Source organism: Sabethes cyaneus, chromosome 3, assembly GCF_943734655.1.
Source record: "Sabethes cyaneus chromosome 3, idSabCyanKW18_F2, whole genome shotgun sequence".
NCBI classification, from domain to species: Eukaryota; Metazoa; Arthropoda; class Insecta; order Diptera; family Culicidae; genus Sabethes; species Sabethes cyaneus.
Window position 1 is genome coordinate 191,673,925 of NC_071355.1, and position 26,484 is coordinate 191,700,408.

Genomic DNA, 26,484 nt, shown 5'->3' on the forward strand with positions numbered 1-26,484 from the left:
CAATTAAGGTGAAAAGCATAAAAAATAACTTCAATTGTTGGGAAATACACGACTGGGATGTATTTTAACGTGGATTGTCGGCTGTACAGTCAGTTATTTACCGAAATCGGCTATTTTATAATGCTCGACGTTTCGGCCCTAGGTTTTTGGCCTTTTTCAAAGGTAATACGATTACGTTTTCTTGCCTGGTCTTTGATTTCCAACGGGCAGAAATTTAATTTTTAGCGGCCTCAAATGCATTAGTTTTGTACTAAAACACGGTATACACCTAAACGTTTCGACCATAGTGCACAACATCAGGCAGTATAAAATAGCTGTTTTCGATGAATAACCGACTGTACAGCCGAAAATCCACAAAAGTACAGCAATGCTCCGAATAAGGCGGTGGATGATGGTGTACGCTCACGGCGATTTCTTAGTTGTACATTAATCAATAAAGTTGATTTTTGGTACATTGTTAGTATGTGGTATAACCTAGTCAACTACCAAAAATTAACTTTCTTGGTTTATGGGCAGCTGAGATATCGCGATGGGCGTACAGCACCACCAATCGCCTTATTCGGGGGATTCCTGTAACATCAATTTGTTTACACTGGCTAATTGATTAATTAGCTAATGGTTAGAGATATAAAATGGGTAGGGGGAGTTACCTGGGCGGAGCGTCAAATATGACTGTGACTCTCTCAAGCCCCTTCCTAGCGCCTCCTCGAAGATCTAAGTCAAACGATGACGATCGATTGCGAGCTGCATCGATTCGGAGAGGAGATCGCTGCTAATCCAATAGTTCGTTGGCCAAATTCCGGAGAAAGGAAGTTCCGTACAGTAATGTTAGGGAGGCAAAAGCAGCGAGTTAACCGGTAGAGAATTGGTGGTGTTGAGAATTAAACGCAATCAACGTATACACACCGACAGCCACAGCCAGAGGGGGGCCCAGGAGTCATATTTCGACTCCAATTGTTTTATATGCATATTCTGCGCTTAAAACTACGATACACTACAATACATTTAATGTATTCTAGTTCTAAACGAAAAAATGTGCATATTAAACAATTGAAGGCGGAATAAAAGCTTCGACGTTTGGTTTTATGCTGCGGATGAAACGTTCCCACGCTCCACCCATGTGGGGCGTGATTAGAGGAATGAAAGTCCATTCCAACACTGCACTACACTCAAGTACTTTTTTACACGGTTTGTTTTTACGATTGTTAAGAACAGGGCAACTTAGGGACCATTCATTTATATCTCAATAAATTTGGGAAAGGCCCTAAATTCGACACGTAGTTTGTAAATGGTGCCTAAATTGTACCGTTCTTGAGTAATGGAAAAAAACAAACCGTGTAAAAAAAGACTTGAGTGTATGGTCGAACAAGCAAAATTGAAGATAAAAATCAATATCTCGACAACTATTTGCTCTACAGATTTCATGTATTCAGATAAATTTGTTTACAAAAAGACACCTCTTTCGGTATAATTAGTCACTAGGGTGGTTCACTTTTGCTCATTACAAAAATTTTTACTTTTTATTTTTGTGATACAGAGCAATATTTCATACCAGAAAGATGTAGATAATTTATTTTGCAGAAATTTCTGATGGAACAAAAATTGTATCTCGTCTGCGTATAGCTATATAACGGTTTTTCTAGATTGTGTCATGGTAGGTCTTAAAAAATCTGTTTTTTGCTCTAACATATTTATTTGAAAACCAATTTAGAAACTGTGTTCGGATGACCTTTACGGCGCAAAATGATGCATTTTTTGAAGCTCCCAGGTAGTTGCTATCTAAAGCTTGCTTCATTCGCTCTTGGTGGACGGATTTGGAAGTGCTTGGCGCCTACTCCACAGTGGTTTAAAATGCGAAAAACGCGAACCTCAGCATTTTCAAAGGGAAAACATGATAAAAAGCTACACTCTTATTAGCAAAGTTGTTGTACATCATTAAAGCCAACTTTTGACAGGAATAAATTTTTGATTAATCCACCCTAAAGGAAGATAAAAAAAATTATTTTTTTAATTATTCGAAAAAACAAAATATGTTCTTCAGCAAACTTGTAGAAAATAAAATTTAGAGAAATTTTGTCGAAGATACTTTGGCTCTATCTCTTTAAACAAACGGTCTACAGCATGTTTTGTATGATCAACACCTTAAAACTAAAAAAATACACTTTACTCTTTTTGATGATATTTTGAAGGCCCATTATGTTCTAGAAAGTTGCTTATATTTTAAAAACACACCATTTTGCTGAAAGTGTCATAATAATATCTTGAAGTTTTATGCAGGTTTTATGACTTTTTTGATGAAAAATAGTGCTTTTTCGTTCCACAATATCTCGGAAAGTGGTCAATAGTGGTAGAAAAGATGATAAACATATGAAAGGGTAACATTTTGCCTTTCACATCCTGGTAAATTCATTAGTATCCCTTAGTTTCTTCGGGGCAAAATCGTCTCTCGAAAATTGTCATTTTCAACATCTTATCGAGATTTTTTTTATCATGGCATTGCAAGACTGCTCGCTGTATTCACATACTATTTGCGATAGCTCTTTTTTGAATGAACTCTAGTGAGAGTAGATGAAAAAGAGAGCTAACAACAGTTCTAGGTCTCTTTATCATCATGAATATTCAAATATATTACAAAAGTGTGTGCACACAAGAGTAAATTGGTTGCATATTTCTCTTTCTTGCACAGGAGCAATAAAATAGAAAATATGCCGGTTTTATTGCTTGTTCGTGCCAGATCTTTTATAGCTCTCCTTCTAGTATAACTCCAGTTTAATTATCTACTGTGAAATAAGAAAAGAGTTAGTAGCATTCCGGCATTTCTATGTTAATAATGTTCTATGTGGTATATGTATTGGAATAAAAACAAGACGTACTGTAAAAAAGTAAGCAAGCAGAACAGAAAAATGTCTATTTTACTGCTCCTGTGCAAGAAAGAGTAATATGCAACCAATTTACTCTTGTGTACACACACTTTTGTAATATATATGAATATTCATGATGAAAAAGTGACCTAGAACTGTTGTTAGCTCTCTTTTTCATCTACTCTCACTAGAGTTCATTCAAAAAAGAGCTATCGCAACTAGTATGTGAATACAGCGAACAGTCTTGCAATGCCATGATAAAAAAATATCGATAAGACAATTTTCGAGAGACGATTTTGCCCCGAAGAAACTAAGGGATACTAATGAATTTACCAGGATGTGAAAGGCAAAATGTTACCCTTTCATATGTTTATCATCTTTTCTACCACTATTGACCACTTTCCGAGATATTGTGGAATGAAAAAGCACCATTTTTCATCAAAAAAGTCATAAAACCTGCATAAAACTTCAGGATATTATTATGACACTTTCAGCAAAATGGTGTGTTTTTAAAATATAAGCAACTTTCTAGAACATAGTAGGCCTTCAAAATATCATCAAAAAGAGTAAAGTGTATTTTTTTAGTTTTAAGGTGTTGATCATACAAAACATGCTGTAGACCGTTTGTTTAAAGAGATAGAGCCAAAGTATCTTCGACAAAATTTCTCTAAATTTTATTTTCTACAAGTTTGCTGAAGAACATATTTTGCTTTTTCGAATAATTAAAAAAATAATTTTTTTATCTCCCTTTAGGGTGGATTAATCAAAAATTTATTCCTGTCAAAAGTTGGCTTTAATGATATACAACAACTTTGCTAATTAGAGTGTAGCTTTTTATCACGTTTTCCCTTTGAAAATGCTGAGGTTCGCGTTTTACGCATTTTAAACCACTGTGCACTCGTCGGAAATTTTGTTAGCTTCACCTATGTATTTTTGACATTCCGCAAAACGACTGTATTTTGAAAACAAACAACATGGAAGCCGACAAAAGGGAAAAAATTGTGCACAGTTATTTGGAACATACATTGTGGTCTGCATCTAGGCTAACTAAACAGCTGAAATTGCCCATAAATACCGTATAGCGCGTTACCAAACTGTATAAGGAAACATTGACGATGATTCGGAACGCTCAAGCTAATCTTAAATTTTAAGCCTCAATTGGTCAATCAAGAGCTCAATGAACTGGGCACAGCACACTGGTCAAGAACCTTTTTTAGTACGCATTAGCTTTGAGCGGGAAAACTTGGTTTATGTTTATGGAACCTTCGGAAGAATTCCTTAAAATTATAAGTTCTATCGTCCAGCGGAATTCAAAATTTGATTAATCCCCCTAAAAGAGCAATAAAAAATTTATTTTTCTTCAGTTTCAACATTGATGTGTTCTACAAAGTTATACAGCATATTATTACAAGAACTTTTGCTGAAGACAGTAACCTTCTATCTCTTCAGCAAAGATAGAAAAATCTTATTAAAAATCTTTAAAATCAATTTTTCTATTTTAGCTGTTGTTGTAGTTATTGTATAACTTTTTCCTATTTACAAAGTTGTACAAAAAAAAATGTACAAGTAAAAATACACAACATTGCTGAACATAGTCTACCTCTATCTTTGCTTGTTTAGGAACTATAGAGCTTTTACTATAAAAATACCCTAACTTTGACCCCGAATTACTCGCAAGAAGGCATCATTTTATTCAAAAACTCTCCCCAGAGAATCAGAATAGTTTCAAGCAGGCTGAAAAGTTATATAAATCATGTTTAAAAGCACAAAAGTTAAACAAAATTTATAGGCTGACAAAATCGGGATAAAAAGCTGATAAAATCGGGGGTAAACAAAATCGGGGGTAGACAAAATCGGGAGCTGACAGAACATAACTGTAGACCAAAAACATATCGGGTTGTGAAACGGCAGGTGGGACTCGCACCCACGCTCTTTCAGTTAATACCCGAATGTTTTACTCACTAAACTACTGCCACCTGTTATATAAGGTATTTGTTTTTTATTCAATCTAGTTTATTGATACGGCCCAAATGCGGAGTCAAATATTAGGAGTAGGGAAAAGTCCGCGGGAGTCTAATACCTAATGTCACTTGCCTCCATTCAATCTTTTCTCACCAAAACAATGATATTCTTATATGTATTCAAACAAAGTTTGTTTACAGCATTTCGGTTTGTTTCTTGTAATTTTGGCCAATTGATGTTCGTCCTACACTAATTTTTGCGACGTTATCTGAGAAAACTAGGGCTCTTGTGGCGAAAAAAGATCTTTGACTCCGAGAAAATCAAGATAAAATGACCTTCATTTAGCAAAAATTACAAGAAATAGAAGCGTGCCACGAACATAGACCAGATCATTGAATCTATACCTATAAAAATGGATTTCTGTCTGTCTGCCCGTATGTTCCTTATAGAATCGAAAACTACTGAACCGATCGGCGTGAAAATTTGCATGTAGGAGTATTTGGGGCTAGGGAAGGTTCTCTCGATAGTAATATACCCCTCCCCCCACTAAGAGGGGGGGGGGCTCCCATACAAATCTATGCCTATAAAAATGGTTTTCGGTCTGCATTATGTTCCTTATAGAATCGAAAACTACTGAACCGATCGGCGTGAAAATTTGCATATAGGGGCTTTTGAGACCAGGGAAGGTTCTTATAATTGTTAGAGATCCCTCTCCCCACTAAGAGGGGGGGCTCCCATACAAATCTATGCCTATAAAAATGGTTTTCGGTCTGCATTATGTTCCTTATAGAATCGAAAACTACTGAACCGATCGGCGTGAAAATTTGCATCTAGGGGTTTCTGGGGTCAGGGAAGGTTCTTATGATGGTTAGAGACCGCTCCCCCCACTAAGAGGGGGGCTCCCATACAAATGAAACACAAATTTCTGCATAACTCGAGAACTAATCGAGCAAATGGAAGAACATTTTACATATGGGTGTTTTTGGAGACAAGATTTTTTTCTATGGTGAATTCAGACCCCTCCCCACTTTAGGAGAGGGGCTCCTATACAAATGAAATACAAACTGCTTCCTAACTCGAGAACTAATCAATCAAATGGAACCATATTTGGCATGTGGGTGTTTTTGGAGGCATGAATTTTTTCTATGATGAATTGAGATCCCTTACCTTTTTAGGAGGGGGGCTCCCATACAAACGAAATGCAAACTTCCTCATAACTCCAGAACTAGTCAAGCAAATGGAACCAAATTTAGCATGTGGGTTTTTTTGTAAGCAATTTTTTTTCTATGGTGAATTGAAACCCCTCCCCTCTTTAGGAGGGGAATAATGACCCCTCTGCTGTTAAGAGGGAGGGCTTCCATACAAATGAAATACAAATTTTCTCATAACTCGAGAATTAATTAATCGAATGGAATGGAGGGAGGGCTTCCATACAAATGAAATACAAATTTTCTCATAACTCGAGAATTAATTAATCGAATGGAATTTGGCATGTGGGTGTTTTTGGAGGCATGAATTTTTTCTATGATGAATTAGGACCCCTTACCTTTTTAGGAAGGGGGCTCCCATACAAATGAAATACAAATTTCTGCATAACTCGAGAACTAATCAAGCAAATGGAACAAAATATGACATGTGGGTGTGTTTGTAGACAAGAATGTTTTCTATGGTGAATTGAAACCTCTCCCCGCTTCAGGAGGAGGGTCTTCTATATAAATGAAATACAAATTTTCTCATAACTCGAGAACTAATTAATCAAATGGAACAATATACGGCATGTGGGTGTTTTTGGAGGCATGAAATTTTTTCTATGATGAATTAGGACCCCTCTCCCTGTTTAGGAGGGGGGCTCCCATACAAATGAAATACAAATTTCCTCATTACTCGAGAAGTAATCAAGCAAATGGAAACGAATTTGGCATGTGGAGGGTTTTGGAGGCAGGAATTTTTTTAATGATGGTTTGAGACCCCTCACCCCTGTGGTAGGGGGATAAGGACTCTCATACAAATAAAACAGAAATTTATGCGTAACTCAAAAACTATCGAAGTCGAAATATTTTAGACTCTTTCATAAAACATTAATCAATTACAAGACCACCAAAAACTATCAATAGTAACATTAGATAATGCAGCGCGAGACGGCCACAGGCCGCGAGTGTTGCCGGCGATCTGCCGTCGGAAGCACCGGCCACTGCGGGGAGGCAGCCCCCCATAAACATCACCTCTATCTAGGTTTATTTATTTTCCTAGATCTACTGATCTCTATTACTTTTCTTCAGTTGGGTCACCCCTGCGAAATGATACTTTCTACGAAAAGAATTTTCGTGAAATGGTACATCCCGCGTAAGGTTTATCGCGAAACTCTATATTCCGCGTTATGGTCAACCGAGAATTGGTGTTCCACAAAATGGTATTCGGCGAAATGGTTTGTAATGATGGCGAATATTTAAATGCTATCTGCTTTATTTTATCAGGCTAAGTAATGGGGGGAGTTGTTTTCTGCTTTACTGTGAGGAAAATTTGTATATAACACCCATCAACTCCCCAGAAACTTGCAAAACTCAAGAGTGTGACAAAGGTCATCCGAGATTCGCGATTTATGTACAAAGCAGTTTAATTTGTGGCAATACGAAGTTTGTCGAGCCAGCTAGTTCCCTATATAAATAAGTTTCTCTGATATTAAAGATTGAATGTAGCCCGGGGGCATTTGGAGATATTGAGCTAAGGGATCTTCTTGCAAAAAATTCGCACTGTGCAATGGCATGGTTTTTGTTCGGAGCTTATATTTATGGTTTTAGAGCAAAACACTACCTAACGTAATCCTACATTAACTATGAAAGTGTTGTGTCTCTTAGAACTCTTGTTTTTTTTTTGAGATTCTTCCCTTACATTGATTGTTGTTTGAAGTGTTAATAGCATTTTAGTCGAAAGAGAGACACACTTAACGGTAGATACATATTTGGTCTACCATCGCAATATCCGGCAGTGTTCGTATGAACAATACGGAAATATCCTTTACCATGTAACTGATAAAGTGAATGAAACAATTCATTGTGAAATGTTCGCAAAACAAATAAATTGCGCTGTAGGCATTTGGGTTCAATTCTCATAACTCCGTTGTGATAGCCGTCGCAGTTGTACAAAAAAGCTTCATTACTAGGTAGAAATTAAAGCAATGGGCTACATTTTGCAGTCTAAATCTACTTACAAAATCGTGTGCTGAGTTTGCAGTTTTATTGCAATTGGATTGTAGCACTACACTTAATAATGGCTGCAAAAAATACAACCTACTAAAAATATTAATAATTGTTTCCTGCCTTCTTCTTAAGCAATATATCATGAAAAATCTGTGCTTGGTTACTACTTCTTTTGCCCTTTTGTACGCCAAAGTTCTTTCTGTTTATTTGTACAGCCGATTGTTTATCATGTAAAAGAATTGGTGAACCGCGTTACTATCCGGCAGGCCAACGGAAGTACCGCGGGGAACACGAATGGTTTCACATTGCGAAATATTGCTGGCAGCGTTTTGAAAAACAACTGCGTTCCGGCTCCGTAGTTAGAAATTATGCCAATTCTGCACTGGCGGAATTGTTGGCGCATGTTCCTAGCCGAACTATCCGAACGCATCGAAACCGAAAAACAACTTACATTCAATTTTCCTAATGTTCAGGTCATCCGGTAGCTCACAGCAGGATTGTGCCAGTTTTCCGTGCACACAATAGGTAACTGATTTCTGCTGCCGGTACTGCGGCGTCTTCGTCCAGGCAACATCAGCCGCGTTGGCAGTGGTTCCATAGTTTTTCGTGGGCTCTCTGCGAAGGAAAAGAAAAATGGCTCGGTGAATCAACACTTTCGGTGCTATGCTACTACTGTTATACGGTGTAAAAAAGAAGCTTGGCGTTGGCCGAAAGTAAGAAATGCTCACTTCTATACGATGCAAAAGTATTCGCACGGATGCTAAACGGAAATGAACGATATAAAAGCAGGGTAGAAAAAACTCCGAACCGATAGAGTACAGCAAGCAGAAAGATTGCTTTTCCGGCATTTGGGGCGAAGAACTTTACTCGACTTGCATCGATGGATACTGAATAGTGGCCTCGGGGTAGTTATAGGAAGCAAAGAGCAAAATAAAAGATTGAAATTTTCACAAAAGCAATAAACTTTGCCGCCACGGGATAAGCGGAACCCCACCGCGCCCGCCTGCCACTGCACTGGAGGTCAGAGGGTGGTAGTGAGTTAAATAATGCTTTATTGCTGCCGCAGTGCCAATCCGATGCGTAACCTGGAGAAGCCTTCAAAGATAAAAGTAGTAAGTTAAGTAAAAATTGGCACTCGTCTGCAAGGCGCCGGCAAACGATATTCACTGCAATAAGCGCGATCGGCAATTCTTCCGGGTTCCTGAAGCGGAACGTGCTTCTTTCTTCTACCGTTCAACTAACTTCTGCATCGTATTGAAAAGAACAAATTAACTCTCACCCGAAACTGTTTAGAGAAATCTACTCTGTAATATATTTTTATACTCAAAATGCATTACGCGTAAAAACTTGCACGATGCTGGCGTTTCGTTGCAGCTGTGCCAGCGGAAGACTGCAACGTATTTATTTGGCAAGATTTTCACCAATGAACATGTCAACTTTTTTTTTTGCAAACAATTTGCAATTCCGTATCGCCCTACATAGAGCTACATATGCTTTCGCGTTTAATGATCTCGCTCTATTCGGCATGTGCCTCAGATATAATTCGGGAAACAGATGACGATAATAAAGATGGAGAAAAACGTTGCCGACGATGCGGCACAAGCCTGCTCTTGGTAATAATAGGTCTTCCTTACATACATATGCGACTAGCTGCTGGCACCGGTTGTTCCAGAAACGGAATTTTTAATGAAAACTATCTTTTGGCAATTGTGAAACTAGAAGAGCTAGAACAAAAACAAACCATGGCTATAAACCTGTGTCCTGGCACGAGCGAGTGTACGTTGAGAATTAATGGAATGGAGTAAAACTGCATGGTACGGTCTATAGAGGTATTGCCAGGTAAATGGCTTCCAAGTGGATGATTATTAGGTAATTGTGCCAAAATGATGTCACCCGAAAAATTCCAGCTGCGCATAATTTACACATTAGTATTCTTGTATGAGACATGACGGGCTTAAATTTAAATTCCGATTTAAACAAAAAACATAACGAAATGAACTCAGAATAACCTAATTTTTGTATTTATTTCAGACATAGTCTGCAGGAGCAGTTCAAATGTCATAAACTACAGTAAAAAATGGGTTATAACGTGATTACTTATCATAATTTTATTACGCCAAATAACCCGATTCTTTTAATTTAAATGTTAGATCAAATGGATCGAATATTCGATATGATAATGACAACGTGCCTCCCAGTTGGCTTCGAGGTATGACGCTGACCTAATAAGGCAGTCGTCGTATGTTCGAATCTCGGCTGGGAGAGGCTGTTAGAGTCAATAGGATTGTAGCACCTGACCCTGCAATTGTCCTGTAACAGCTGGCTGCGAAGTCTGTCGTATAAAAACAGAAGGTCAAGTTTCGATAACGGAATGTTGCACCTAGGCTTTGCTTTTTAATGACAATGTTTTTAGCTTCATAGTAAATACGATTGTGCATTGTTTAAAGATGCGATTAAAACACTGGCAATGATGGAGTGTACAAAAAGAACCATGTCACCGGAACGTGTGCTGTCCTTACTCGCTGTCGCTACTCGAATACTAATTATAAGCTTCTGTTCAGTAGTGAGCTCGCGCCCCCTTTAACTCTTTTTCTCTATTCCTAGGGACAGGAATAGCATTTCCATTGGTGATGGATAAATTTGTGTTGCTAAAGAAAACCGAGTGAAAAGTCCAAAGTTCCAAGTTTCCTAGGTTTCATCAATTACCGAAAACCGTTCTTTGAAAAACGAACAAATTCTCATATGAAGATGCAAAAGATGTTACTAAAACTCTTTCATTTTATTAAACCCATGGTTTTATGCCTTTTGACGCTTGACCGAATACATTTACTTGGAGCTGGAATATTTGTTGGCTGCTTTGGTACCTTCCGAGACGACCAACTTAACCAGCAGCAACAAGCGAACAGAAGCGCGAGAGGTGATCGGTTAAAATTATTTGATAAGAAGTGAATAATTAGATCAATCTAAATTAAACAGAATTAAAATCAGTGAGTGAAAATTCCTTAAATCTTATGTCTATGTTTCGTCCTTAAAAGAACGGTTTTTCGACGTGATATTCTGGAAATTTAAGCCTTCTTTTCCGTCTTCTTGGGCAGCAACAAAACAGTTTGGATGTTCGGAAAGACACTTCTCTGAGCAGTGGTGACACCGGACAGCAATTTGTTCAACTCTTCGTTGTTGCGGATGGCCAGCTGCAAGTGACGATAATTCTGAATGTTTCGTTGTCGCGATCAGCATATTTTCTGCCAATTCCAGAACTTCAGCAGCCAGATATTCCTTCAAGGCAGCGAAACGTGTGCTCCAGCTCCAACACACGCTCAGCATATTTTCCTTTCTTCAGCAGCCGATGAACACGGCTAACTGACGACGATGTGCATCATAAGACAATGTTTCAAATACAACTTTTAAAATTATGCCGCAGATGTGACTCGAAAACTGCCTGTCCGATGTGTCACAAGCTAGCTGCTTGTCGATGTGTCGCCAACGAAAGCCGCTGACGAGTGACGATGCGCTGTAAAAAGCATAGCAGCCAAAACCATAACGTTCACTGGCGGATGAGTAGATGGATTCTTCGGTTTGTTGGCGTCTCGCTTGGTGAATTTGCATGTCTTCGTTGCCTTATCCGTGGGAAGCAGCAACAGCTGAAGCTCAACAATTTTCGATCGGATTCTATAGGGCGTAAATTAAATACAATCATAAGGAAGCTTAACCCATAGCTTATATCGTATATATTTCTGTCATCCGTGCTAGGGAAGCACTGACGAGGGAAGGCAAAAATATGAAAATAATTCAATTTTTCAATAACGCACATTGAAAATCAATAGTTTTCTGTATTTTCAATATTTTCCAAATCGATTTTCCGATCAATTGGTGTAAATATCTTGGAAATATATTGAAAATTGACTAAATTATAAGCCGAAGCGTGAAAACGCGTTTCTACTTTGATGACGTCATTTCCAAAAACCAATCACGAAGCGAGAATTCTGGTAAAACATAGGTTCATTATTTTTAATTTTTCAATAGTTCAACATCAAGAATCCACACTTTTCTTTATTTGGGTCAATTCTTAGAAGATTTTCCAATCGATTGGTGTAAGAATATTGAAAATCGATCGGAAAACCGCTAAGCTCTTATCGCTCAAAACTCAATTATTTTTCGTGATGCTCGCATTTTTCGATTTTTTGGAATGACACCCTATCTCAAAACTTGCCGTAAGACGTAGTCCTACGTCAAAAAGCAAAGCCTGGGTGCTAATTCCGTTATCGAAATTTGACCTTCTGTTTTTATACGACATACTTCGCAACCAGCTGTTAGAATACAGGACAGTGCGGGGTCAGTGCTACGATCCTATTGACTCTAACAGCCTCTCCCAGCCGAGTTTCGAACATACGACGACTGGCTTATTAGACCAGCGTCTTACCTCGAGGCCAACTGGGAGGTCAAAAAGCATTGCATATAAAATGAATAGGATTACTTACAAATGGCCGTAACACAAATGGCTGAAACGGCATTATGCGAAATGATTTTATGATAATAGCCAGCCCCTATACTTATTGTATTTGAACAATCGTTATGCTAAACGGTCGTTATGCCAAATTTATTTATGCCAAAAGGTCCCTAATAATTTTGTCAATGTACTTATGGCAAACGATGTTATGCCAAACAGCGTTATACCAAATGACTTTATGCTAAATGGGTGGTTCCGGTTCTCATTGTATTGTAACGAAGCGATGATCGGCTCAACTGCGTATTTACAGGAAAACGAAGTTTTTTAAATTGTGCATAACGTAATGCATTATAACTAATGTCTATTATGCCTAATATCCGTATGCCTAACGTCACGCACCTTTACTGTCAAATACGAGCGTAAATTAATCAGGAGTAATTGATAAAAATTCCAAAAATTACTGTTTTACAATTGATGTCACAGTACACTTGAACAGGGTTTACTTTCAAAAACATTTCAGCAATCCAAGAAATAATGCTAGAGTAGAATAAATAATTTAATCTCATCCCTTTTTAAAATTAAACCACTTAGCCCCTTTATCAAATCATTGTAATAGCACAATTATTTTTGAATTCTTTAAGTAGGTACTTTGCAGAACGTCCGATCACTAGCCCATATGTAAGCGAAATAGATGAGTAGCTTACTACTCTTCCTATAAAGAAACCCCGCGGTTTTATTAGGTAAACATCCGTAATGCTCCATTACATGAATTGTAACTGGATGATTCTTTAATATATATGATCACAAAACGCTCACCCATGCGAATTAGCTGATATTCGTCGATAAATGGCATTAAACCGAAGAGTAGCTTCTAATCAATCAATCAATCAATCTAATCCATGCCCAGCCGGTTTGATCTTGGTGTTTGTTAGAGCTAATCTCAAACGCACATCTTCTCTGTATTCATAATTAATATGTACAGGGGTTAGACAAAATGATCGGGACAGGCAAAATTTTGACGAAATCCAGCCATATTTTCAACGAAATAACATCACATTTTTAAATAAAACCAATTTCATTCGACGAGAAAATTTTTGTAATTTTTTTTTTAAATTTCACAATTCGCAGTGGCCTGTGGACACCGGAGATATTCCGGGTTGTCCGGGGGTATGTCAAAAACTTATTTTTTTTATCGCTTGTATTTTTTTCTGTCATGAAAATTTAATAATATTCATATTAAGTACTAAAACTAGATTTCATTTCCAGTCGATTGGTGAAAAGAGAACGAAGATCCGCCTAGAAATATCCGATATATGGCCATTTTAGTGGAATCAGTTCTGAAAATGTGGCCAGTAACATGTTACCTTTATGGCCATTTTGAAACATGACCAAAACCATACCAAAATGGATGTCGAACATCAAAAATTAACGAGAGTTGAAAAGTTTGAAGTTTGACACCCTTACTGATATGGTTTCCGATATTTCCTTAAACGTCCACTTTCGCCGAGGTTCCTAGAACCTGCTACAGGTCTACCATGGCAAGCTGCGTACCTGGAAATGCTTCCAGTGTCAGTGACTCACAACACCTTAAAGTTTGACACTCATATTGATAAGGTTTATGCCGTGTCCTAAAATAGTCAGTGCAATAGATGTTACTAGTAATAATTTTACGGAAATGGCCGTAACTTTGTTGATTTCTTGACGGATTTCCGTTTAATTTTCACCAATTGACTGGAAATGAAGTCTAGTTTTGAGATAAATCTATACCTATAAAGAAGGATTTCTGTCTGTCTGTCTGTCTGTCTGTCTGTCCGTATGTTCCTTATAGAATCGAAAACTACTGAACCAATCGGCTTGAAAATATGCATGTAGAGGTTTTTTGGGGCCAGGAAAGGTTTTAGTGATGGTTAGAAACCCCTCCCCCCACTAAGAGGGGGGGCTCCCATACAAATGAAACACAAATTTCTGCATAACTCGACAACTAATCAAGCAAATAGAACAAAATTTGGCGTGTGGGTGTTTTCGGTGACAAGAATTTATTCTATGGTAAATTGAGACCCCTCCCCGTTTTAGGAGGGGGGGATCCTATACACATGAAATACAAATTTCCTCTTAACTGAAGAACTAATCAAGCAAATGGAACAAAATTTAGCATGTGAAAGATTTCGAGGGCAAGAATATTTTCTATGGTAAATAAGGACCCCTCCCCACTTTAAGAGGGGGGGCTCCTATACAAACGAAATACAAATTTCCTCATAACTCGAGAACTAATCAAGCAAATGGAACCAAATTTGACATGTAAGTGGTTTTGGACGCAAGATTTTTTTCTATGGTGAATTGAGACCCCTCTCTTCTTTAGAAAGCGAGTTACGGCCCATCTCCCCTTTAAGAGGGTGGGCTTCCATACAAATGAAATGCAAATTTCCTCTTATCTCGAGAACTAATCAATCAAATGGAACCAAATTTGGCATGTGGGAGTTTTAGATAGCAGAAATTTTTTCTATGGTGAATTACGACCCCTTCACCTTTTAAGAGGGGGCTCCTATACAAATGAAATACAAATTTCTTTATAATTTGAGTACTAATCAAGCAAATGGAACCAAATTTGGCATATGGGAGATTTTGGAGTCTTGAATTTATTTTACGATAGTTAGAGACCTCTCACCCCTGTGGTAGGGGGATATGGACTCTCATACAAATAAAACAGAAATTTTTGCGAAACTCAAAAACTAATCGAACTCGAGAAATTCAAGACTCTTCCATAAAACATTAGTCAATACAAGACCACAAAAACTATCTATAGTAACACTAGATCATTCAGGACGAGACGGTCGCGAGTGTTGCCGGTGACCCGCCGTCGGAAGCGCCGCCCACTGGGGGGCTTGCAAAATTCGAGATTGTTACAAAGATCATCCGAGATTCATGATTTATGTACAACACAGGTTAATTTGTGGCAATACGAAGTTTGTCGGGTCAGCTAGTCTATACCTATAAAAAAAGATTTCTGTCTGTCTGTCCCTATGTTCCTTTTAGAATCGAAAACTACTGAACCGATTGGCGTGAAAATTTGCATGTAGGGGTTTTTGGGGCAACGGAAGGTCCACTCGATGGCAAAAGTCCCCTCCCCCCACTAAGCGGGGGGGCTCCCAAACAAATCTATGCCTTAAAAATGGATTTCTGTCTGCTTTATGTTCCTTATAGAATCGAAAACTATTGAACCGATTGGAGTGAAAATTTGCATATAGGGGTTTTTGGGGCCAGGGAAGGTTCTTATGATGGTTAGAGAACCCTCCTCCCACTAAGAGGGGGACTCCCATACAAATGAAACACTAATTTCGGCATAACTCGAGAATTAATCAAGCAAATGGAACAAAATTTTACATGTGGGTGTTTTTGGAGACAAGAATTTTTTCTATGGTGAATTGAGACCCCTCCCCACTTTAGGAGGGGGGCTCTATACAAATGAAATACAATTTTTCCCATAACTCGAAAACTAATTAATCAAATGAAACCATATGTGGCATGTGGGTGTTTTTGGAGGCATGAATTTTTTCTATAATGAATTGAGACCCCTTACCTTTTTAGGAAGGAGGGCTCTCATACAAATGAAATACAAATTTCCTCATAACTCGAGGACTAATCAAGCAAATGGAACCAAATTTGGCATGTGGGGGGTTTTGAAGGCAGGATTTTTTTTAATGATGGTTTGAGACCCCTCACCCCTGTGGTAAGGGGATAAGGAAATTTAATTTTAATTTGTGGCAATACGAAGTTTGTCGGGTCAGCTAGTTATAAATATTATTGTATTTCTATGACAGAATACAAGCGATGAAAAAAATCAGTTTTTGACATAACAGACAACCCGTATTATCTCCGGTGACCACTGTCTACTGCGTATCATATTTTATAAAAAATAGAATAATTTCCCCGTTGACTGCAATTAGTTTCAATTGAAAATGTCTCATCTCGTAGAAGTTATGACCGTATGAATTTTGTCAAAATTTTGCCCGTCCCGATCATTTTATCAACAATGCAAACAGCCGCCATAGTAGCTAGCTAAGCTAAGCCTAAGACTTTCTCCGTAACGACTGTCAAATATTTCATGCGGAGAAGTCCACTGCAAATTAGGAAAAGCCTCAATCAGTTCAGTCACCCCTCGTTAGTATATATACAATAATGCCTGTATACTACCAGAATGTTCGTGGACTTCAAACTGAAACTAGGGACTTATGCCTAGCTAGTGCAAATGGTGATAGCAGAAACATATTTTTTTTCGTGTTTTAATAGTGTGTTGAAATCAATGAAACTAAAACTACGAGGTTTCTTGTTTACAAACAACAAACTTAATCCTTTGTATGATTATAAGGCACATCCGTCCGATCGTTGTGTTCCTCTCGTTCCTCTCATTGTTCATGAACATATGGTTTACCAATGTTGAATTGGCAAACTTTTACTTTATATAGCATAACTCACGGCAATTTGTTGATGTAATATAATGCTTTTCTGATAAGTTTAAATCATTTCAGTCATTATCGTTGAATTTCATTTTCGAAACTGTGAACGAGAATCACTCCTAATTATGCAGACACCATAAACTGTAATTGTTTTAAACTATCTGAACGTAATATTTTAATATTTTGCCCGTAAATCTCCACCACCCAATTATAAAATTAGTATTGTGTTGCTTCATTCAATTGGCTGTTTCTATCGTTGTCATGTTCAGTTTCTTTGTTTAAATTCTAATCACTGCCGGTTTTATTGCACAAGGAATCGATTCTGTTTTTCGAATGGTGACCACCATAATCAATTACCGGAATGTCACCATCAGAAATTGGTTTCCAGGAGTACACAAACGGTGTAACGGTAGTCGATCCTCCCGAATTCACCGAATCACAACTGCAGGGCTAATTTTGCTTTGCTCCCTCCGCTGGCATTTGTTCTCGGTTTCATTCGAAAATGCCATTTTGAACAGCACCATGTAAATGCGGTTGACATTTTCATTAAAACTACGTTGACCAACTTTTTCGCTTTCCATTCATATATGCAAATTACTAATGATGGTCGGAACACAAACGCTGCTGAAAGCCGACAAACAATTCGAGAACTCATTTATTTCAGCACACTGCATCTCCTTTCATAACCTGCAAACAATGCGCAAAAGTGAATGATGAAGCTAGTTTAGTCAACATATCAGATGACGCAGTATTAACGGAGCAAAAAAAATGGAACAGAATGCATGCGCTGCTATCTTATATTGTTTTGGTGAAATAACAATAAATTTGTAGCAAAACTTTCGACTGGAAGGATCGAGAAAAAGTATAATAGAATACACGATACACGCGACAGTAACTGATACCACTAAGAGTCAACCAATTTTTCACATCCTACCATATCCGCAGCTTCCCAGCAACAGCCACTTGAAACAAATTGATTACACTTTCATAAATTTGATATCGGAAAAACGCGCAAGCGAAGAATTTTCCGCTCGGTCACGGAGCAAAACCAAACCGGGACGCTGCTCGGCGGTACGAGTGGACGTGAAACTACTGCAGAACGGTTATAGGAAGAGAAAAAAAACGGCAAAAATGTCCCACCAGAGAGATAGTCGGAACATGGACGACGTGGCAAAAGTATCCTTTCCCAAGAATCCCATTTCACAATATGTATGTGATGTGAGTTGTCGTTTTGCTATCCACCGTCTTCTTCTAGCACCCAGCCAAGTCAAGGAGAGCGTTGTTGCTAAAAGTGTTACTGCATGAGTCCACATAGTTCGGGGCAAGTGGCCCCGGCCCCGGCTTCGGCGCTGAATGGGCAGCCCATTTGAGCTCATCAGCATACTATCTCTTAAAAGGTTTATAGTTTTCAACCCATTTTCGACCGTTGCAGATCCCACGTTCCTTTCGTCAAACAGTCACAAATATCATGGCCCGGAGTCGGGGTTATGGTTTTCCGGCAGCAGACGCAGACAGCCCAGCAGCAGCGGTGCGGCTAAGAGCGGTTGTGTTGGAAAAAAATACAGGATTGTAAAAATCTCGAGGCTGAACATTCAAACCAAAGCCAGAAGTTTAGGTCAATTAGAGCTTCAATAGGTTAAGATCTTGAACCACAAAATGTAGTCCTGTTAACAGAAATTCCTTAACCTTCTTGTGCCTTTTTTCTCAATGCACTCAAAACTGAAAGTGTCGTTTTCGAAAACTCCAGCAATGGAAACGAATTGCTAGCAGCAAACATATGAACATTAGCATAAAATTGGCGCTTCATAACGTTGCTGGACGGTGATGACGGCGACAGCGGCGGTGGCGGTGCTGCACTGGGGATTTCTGACTGCTGCTAGAGCTATTTATTTTGGGACAGTTCTGCTATGCTTTCCATTTTAACACTTCACCCAGCAGCAACGCGCTTTATCGCTAGTGACTCCGGGTCCAGAGCAGGCAGGCAGCCTATATACGGTGACAGAAAAATTGTACGCCTCCATGAACCATTATGTCCCTTCTGGGAACGAATCCGAACGAAAAAGGTTCAATAGCATTACGCACTATCGCCAGTTCGTTTATGGGGAAATTTTTGGCCAATAGCACAAACGTCATTTAGATTCGGAAGATATTTAGCTAAAGTAGGTTCCGATTTCTAAAAGGCAATGTAAAGTCACATTGTAATGCCGGCCGGGAGCACCGGGAGCGATTAGAGCAATTGGATTCCCAGGATGGGAGACAGTGAACGTGCCGATAATCGAAACCCTTCGGAAAATGAGGGTTTATCACGATGCGACACAACACCCCCCGCAAACGGGAGCGCTACTATGGGGCGTTCTATAGTTTACGGCTCATTCGAGGCAGTGATGAGGATCTCTGTCCTTCTCGTTTAGTAATAATAATAATGGGTAAAGACTGCTGAATCAACAAGTTTGACAATGTTTGCCGACTTCTCAGTCAAGTGAAGCCTAGAGAAAGGTTGTTTTTTTACGCAGAAGAATGCTCATGATGTTAATGCTAACAACGTCAAATTATCTAGATGATAAAAATTGTATGCGTAAGTGTTTGGCTGATAAGCTAGGTAGATAAAGATAAAACCTCTAATGTAGCATCATCAAATATTTCATTTGTCATCGGATGAGGTATCTTACAAAGTTCGTAATCCTAATCGTCCAACTCTGGCAGAGCAGCAGCAAAAACCAGCGGGATAACGATGTACGCTCACAACTCGAATCTATTTCATTCAACAACATTTTTGCCGGACAATGAACGAGACAGTTTGCTGACAACTATTCTCAACACTCGACTGTCGCTCAAGGTACCTACTGGAATCTGTCGCAGGAGAGACGTCCTCCGGACCATTCACAGAGCTACTAAGTTGCAGTGCACGCAGTTGTAAATGATAGAACACGGACGTCGCCATTTCCTTTGTTAGGTGTGTCTCTTTTCCCCCGGGTCATTAGATGGCGCTGCGCTGTTTTGGATCCGGCAAAAGAGCTGAAGCCCAAAGCCAAATATTCCTATGTTGAAGAAAAACTTTAATTGTAAAATTGTTGCGTCCTCCGGTTGTCACAGCACAACCATTGGACATCCATTCAGCAATCAGTTGTAGACTGTAATACCGGCTGACTGTCGTCGGTTCGCATTTCGTTTCGGATTCGGACGGTTCGTAGGCAAGCAAAGCACCAGAATGGATGGTGACGACAGCCAGCGATACGAACTTTGTGCAATAGGACACAAACTTGACAAGAATTGTCTTTGCAAATGTAGACTTTTTGCCGAGTTCCTATTGTGGTGGCTGCATCGTTCGAGCGTCAGTTGGACGGTTATTTCCGTAGCCCCGTCACAACGCAATCCTTGAAATCACTTTGACCACATTGCGCCGTAAGCTATCGGGAGAATAATGTACCGTGAAGTTAATGAAACGGCATACCGCGGACAACAATTTAGTTTGCATAATCGGTCCGACTGAGATTGAGGGTTTCGAATTTATTTCACTTTGAATCAGTGCCGTAGAGGGAAAATGCTTGCCATCTATTTTCGGAAGGAACATAAATGCCGTGTTGAAATGGAAGTGGGTTTGTTGAACAATTCTAAAAAAAAATTAAGAACTGACCTACTCTTTGAAAGTAACGATCCAACAATCTTTAAAACTGATGAAATACTAGCATTGAAAAAGCAATTCAATTTCGTTATGCAAGGCTGACATCCAATTTTCATCAATTATGATAATTATCTGTTTCATTAAAAAATTAGTTGAAATTTTCAATCTTGAAAATTTGAAAGGAGTTGTCCAATAAGACTGGTTTTACTCCAATAAATAATCAGTTTGCATCTACTTCTAATGGACTTTAAACAAAGATTCACCGAAAAAATCAACAAATAAAAAATAGAAAAAATTAAAAAAAAGGTTTGGAAATTTTTGCATTTAATTAGGAATTTCTACCTGATTTATAAACATCAGATATAATGACATCAAGATATAATGTCGAATTAGACCATGTGATAGTGAATCAAAACAGAATCTTTTTTTATGTCAAAAGTTTAGTGCGAAATTCATATTACAGCACTAAACTCTAGTACTGACTAAATTAAAGAACATTGCACCACTTGCAAACATAGCGGGTTTTGTTTGCGATGACAGAATGTCACATTACATTTATTTTTGCTGAGGGCCAAAAAATACCGGAATACACACTAACTTTGCATAAAATCTAAAGGCGGAGTCGGTGTACCATATATGCTGCTTATCGCTAAGTTGAAGCAGAGGGGCCTTTCGGCTTGAATTACAGAATGACTCTGCTAATATCTAAGAAAGCGGATTATACCCAGCTTGCATTTTTATATGTATACTAGCTGACCCGACAAACTTCGTATTGCCACAACTTAAACTGTGTTGTACATAAATCGTGAATCTCGAATGACCTTCGTCACAATCTCGAGATTTGCAATTTTCTGAGGAGTTCATGGGTGTTTTAATATACAAATTTTCACAATATACAATACAATACACATACAATACAATATACAGTAAAGTAGGAAACACGTCCCTCCATTGCTTAGCCTGATAAAATAAAGCGGATAGCATTTAAATATTCACCATCATTACAAACCATTTCGCCGAATACCATTTTGCGGAACACCAATTCTCGGTTGACCATAACGCGGAATATAGAGTTTCGCAGAATACCATTTCGCGAAAAACCTTACGCGGAATGTAACATTTCACGGAAAATCTTTTCGTAGAAAGTATCATATCGCTGGGGTGACCCAACTGAAGGAAAGTAATAGAGGTCAGTAGATCTAGGAAAATAAATAAACCTAGATACAGGTGAACTCTACGGGGGCTGCCCCCCCTTCCCCCGCAGTGGGAGGCCGCCGGCAACACTCGCGGCCTGTGGCTGTCATCGCCCTGAATCATCTAATGTTACTATTAATAATTTTTGGAGGTCTTGTTATTGATTAACGTTTTATGAAAGAGTCAAAAATTTCTCGAGTCCTATTAGTTTTTGAGTTACGCATAAATTTCTGTTTTATTTGTAAGAGAGTCCTTATCTCCCTACCACAGGGGTGAGGGGTCTCAAACCATCATAAAAAAATTCCTGACTCCAAACCCCCCCACATGCCAAATTTGGTTCCATTTGCTTGATTAGTTCCCTAGTTATGAGGATATTTGTATTTCATTTGTATAGGAGCTCCCCCCACTATTAAAGAGGCGAGGGGTCATAATTCCCCTCCTAAAGAGTGGAGGGGTCTCAATGCACCATAGAAAAAAAAATTGCCTACAAAAACACCCACATGCCAAATTTGGTTCCAATTGCTTCATTAGTTCTGGAGTTATGAGGAAATTTGTATTTCATTTGTATGTGAGCTCCCCTCCTAAAAAGGTAAGGGGTCCTAATTCATCATAGAAAAAATTCTTGCCTCCAAAAACACCCACATGCCAAATATGGTTCCATTTGATTGATTAGTTCTCGAGTTATGGGAAATTTGTATTTCATTTGTATACGAACCGCCCCCTCCCCTCTTAAAGTGGGGAGGGGTCCTAATTCACCATAGAAAATATTTTTGCCTACAAAAACACCCACATGCTAAATTTGGTTCCATTTGCTTGATTAGTTCTCGAATTATGAGAAAATTTGTATTTCATTTGTATAAGAGCCTCCCCTCCTAAAGTGCAGAGGGGTCCCAATTCATCATAGAAAAAAAAATTGTCTCCAAAAACACCCACGTGCCAAATTTTGTTCCATTTGCTTGTTAAGTTCTCGAGTTATGAGGAAATTTGTTTTTCGTTTGTATAGGAGCCCCCCTCTTAAAGTAGGGAGGGGTCCTTTTTCACCATAGAAAATATTCTTGCCCTCGAAAATTTCCACATGCCAAATTTTGTTCCATTTGCTTGATTAGTTCTTGAGCCATGAGGAAATTTGTATTTCATGTGTATAGGATTATCCCTCCTAAACCGGGGAGGGGTCCCAATTCATCATAGAAAAAATTTTTGTCTCCAAAAATACCCACACGCCAAATTTAGTTCCATTAGCTTGATTACTTCTCGAGTTATGAGGAAATTTGTGTTTTTTTGGTACAGGAGCCCCCCTCTTAATGTGGGGAGGGGTCCTAATTCACTATAGAAAATATTCTTGCCCTCGAAAACCTTCACATGCCAAACTTGGTTCCATTTGCTTGAGTAGTTCTCGAGTTATGAGGAAATTTGTATGGAAGCCCCCCCTCTTAAAGGGGAGAGGAGTTATAATTCCCCTTATAAAGAGGGGAGGGGTCTCAATTTACCATAGAATAAATTCTTGTCACCGAAAACACCCACATGCCAAATTTTGTTCTATTTGCTTGATTAGTTCTCGAGTTATGCAGAAATTTGTGTTTCATTTGTATGGGAGCCCCCTCTTAGTGGGGGAAGGGGTTTCTAACCATCACTAAAGCCTTTCCTGGCCCCAAAAACCTTCACATGCATATTTTCACGCCGATTGATTCAGTAGTTTTCGAATCTATAAGGAACATACGGACGGACAGACAGACAGACAGACAGAAATCCTTTTTTATAGGTATAGATTCGTATGGGAGTCCCCCCTCCCAAAGTAGGGAGGGATCCTAATTCATTATAGAAAAAACTCTTGCCGCCAAAAACCTTCACATGCCAAATTTGGTTCCATTTGATTGATTAGTTCTCGAATTATGAGAAAATTTATATATCATTTATATAGGAGTCCCCCTTCTAAAGTGGGGAGGGCTCCTAATTCACCAAAGAAAAAATTCTTGCCTCCAGAAACCTTCACATGACAAATTTGGTTCCATTTGCTTGATAAGTTCTCGAGTTACGAGGAAATTTGTATTTCATTTGTATGGGAGCCCCCCCTCTCCTAAATGGGAGAGGGGTCATAATTCAGCGCCTAAAGATGGGAGGGGTTTCAATGCACCATAGAAAAAAATCTTGTGACCTAAAACACCCACATGCCAAATTTTGTTCCATTTGCTTGATTAGTTCTCGAGTTATGCAGAAATTTGTATTTCATTTGTATGGGAGCGCCCCCCCCCCCCCCCCCTCTTAGCAGGGGGAGAGGTCTCTAACCATCATAAGAACCTTTCCCGGTCCCAAAAACCCCCACATGCAAATTTTCACGCCGATCGGTACAGAAGTTTTCGATTCTATAAAGAACATACGGATATACAGACAGAAATTTGTGTTTCATTTGTATGGCAGCCCCCCCTCTTAGTGGGGGGAGAAGTCTCTAACCAGCATCAGAAACGTCCCCGGCCCCAAACCCCTCTACATGCAAATTTTCACGCCGAACGGTTCAGTAGTTTTCGATTCTCTAAGGACAGGATACGGAGAGACTGACAGAAATCCATTTTTGTAGGTATAGATTTGTATGGGAGCCCTCCTCTTAGTGGGGGGAGGAGTCTCTAACCATCATAAAAGCCTTCCCTAGCTCCGAAAACCCCTACATGCAAATTTTCACGCCAATCGGTTTAGTAGTTTTCGATTCAATAAGGCACATACGGACAGACAGACAGAATTCCATTTTTATAGGTATAGATAAAAGTTTCAAATCAAGTTTACGTACAGATATACATGCTAATAAATCATTTTTGATGCGCAGAATTGGCATATACGTACTATTTTGGAAGTGATATACGTGATTAAGAATAATTACACGTATTTCAGCTATATACGTAGTTATGTAGGATAATATCCAACGAAGCGCGACTCTCTCCGTACTACTATACAATTCTGTGCTGAAAATCGCATGTGTGTCAGTTATTAACATTATAAACGATTAAAAATCGAGCTATGCGGACTTTATTAAGCTTCAGTTACGATTCGGAATTTGTTGTAAGAGATACTTACGATAATTCTCGTACATTGATGTACGACTTGGTGCTGGTTGGGTATACATCGTAAAGAGTTCCGCTAGCTCTTCAACTTCCTTATTCTTTCTAGCGTACCCCAAGGGAACGTACTTGGACCATTGCTCTTCAATATCATCGGGAATGACTTGGGTGTACTTATGACATCTCTCGTGCTATCGTTCGCTAATGATTTAAACATTTTGTAAGAAGAGGTACGAATCACAGAAATTCCGGTCGCGGGTAGAAAACTATTTAAACTTCTCATTCGGTAGTTCCACTCCATGATACTATGAAACACATATGATTTAATTACTTTGTCTACCATTCCCTCTGTTTATTGGAAAGTCTGCCGTTTTTAATGTCTAACCTCATTATAAAGTTCAAGTCAACAAAGTTGAGGTTAAGTTTATACATATTCTTATAATGGTCTAAATGCAAGATTATTACAGCCACTTTTACATATTTGGACCTCCCCTTCCCCTTTTTAGTGACCCCCCCCCCCCCCACTTTTGTCAACCCCCTGTGCTGATTTACTTATGTCAAGAAACATGTACGCCAAGTTGAATTAAGAACAGTCAAGGCCTTCCGGAGTTATGGCGCAACTCGTTTACTTTTATATACTTAAATATGTTAATACCACACATATTCAAAGTTGATTTATTTGAGATAGACAAAAATCCACTCTCCAATTTTTTAATATTATGCACGAAAAATCACGATCTTTCAAACGCAATCAACCAATTTTAATTCTGCTTGCATCTTTCTAAGATACTAACATTTGAAAACGGCCTATTTTTATCATAAAATTTAATATAAGTGTAGGAGTAAAATAGATAGCCAGTTTCTTTTTCCACCAAAAGTTGCGTATTAGTGAGCCTCAAAAGTTATCTAAAAAAGTGTTTTGCGAGAAATGCAAAATAAAAAAGTTATTGAAAAAAATCGCAAAATAGCAGGGTCACCCCAACTTGACTCAGGAAAATCACCGTAATATGGAAACGGTTCGAGATAGAGGGATTTCGCTTTCTGCAATATTACTCAAAATACTTCAAGCTATAAAATTGCTGAAGTGAATATCGCTCTATCTTGTTTCGTTTTGAAGATAATTTCTGGATTTTGGTTAATTTAACAGTCACCCTAAAATAGCTCATGCCAAAAAAACGACATCCTAAATCAAGATTTTGTTGCTAAATCGTCTAAAATCAACGACTACTGAGTAAACAATTTATTCCACCTAATTTGGCTTTCTGGACCACGGTGCAGTGTGTTCATGAAAAAAAGTTTGCTGTTATAGAATGTTTCCAACAATAATATTTTTATTGCCGTAGGACTACGTCTTACCGCAGATTGCCAAAAGCTTAATTGCACCGGACGGATAGCTCTTGGTGGACTGTTCAAGCATAAAATGATTGCAATCGTTGATTAATAATATTTACTCCATTTCTAACGCATTTACATTAAATTTTTTCATATCAAAGAAGGGTCTCGATTTTCGCACAGTTTCGATTTTGGCAACATAGGCGACACGCATTTGTTGCCAAATTCGAAATCCAACTGTACTATAACAAGGTTAGCTGTAAAGTAGCTGTATATGTTGTCCAATTTATAAGTAGCATTTAAGGTGATTTTATATTGACTTTAATGCTTATTGGCTTGCACTTGAATTACATTAGTAATGCTTATTG

At 38.6% G+C, this 26,484-nt stretch overlaps 1 protein-coding gene across 1 annotated transcript in view; it reads right to left on the bottom strand.

Annotated features, from left to right (window-relative positions):
* The window catches only part of LOC128742534 (proton-coupled zinc antiporter SLC30A2-like), a 90,205-nt gene that overhangs the window by 53,097 nt on the left and 10,624 nt on the right, over positions 1-26,484 (bottom strand). The window contains exon 3 of the mRNA XM_053838932.1: positions 8,472-8,635. Coding sequence (XP_053694907.1) covers positions 8,472-8,635 — 164 coding nt within the window. The remainder of the gene's footprint in view (positions 1-8,471; positions 8,636-26,484) is intronic.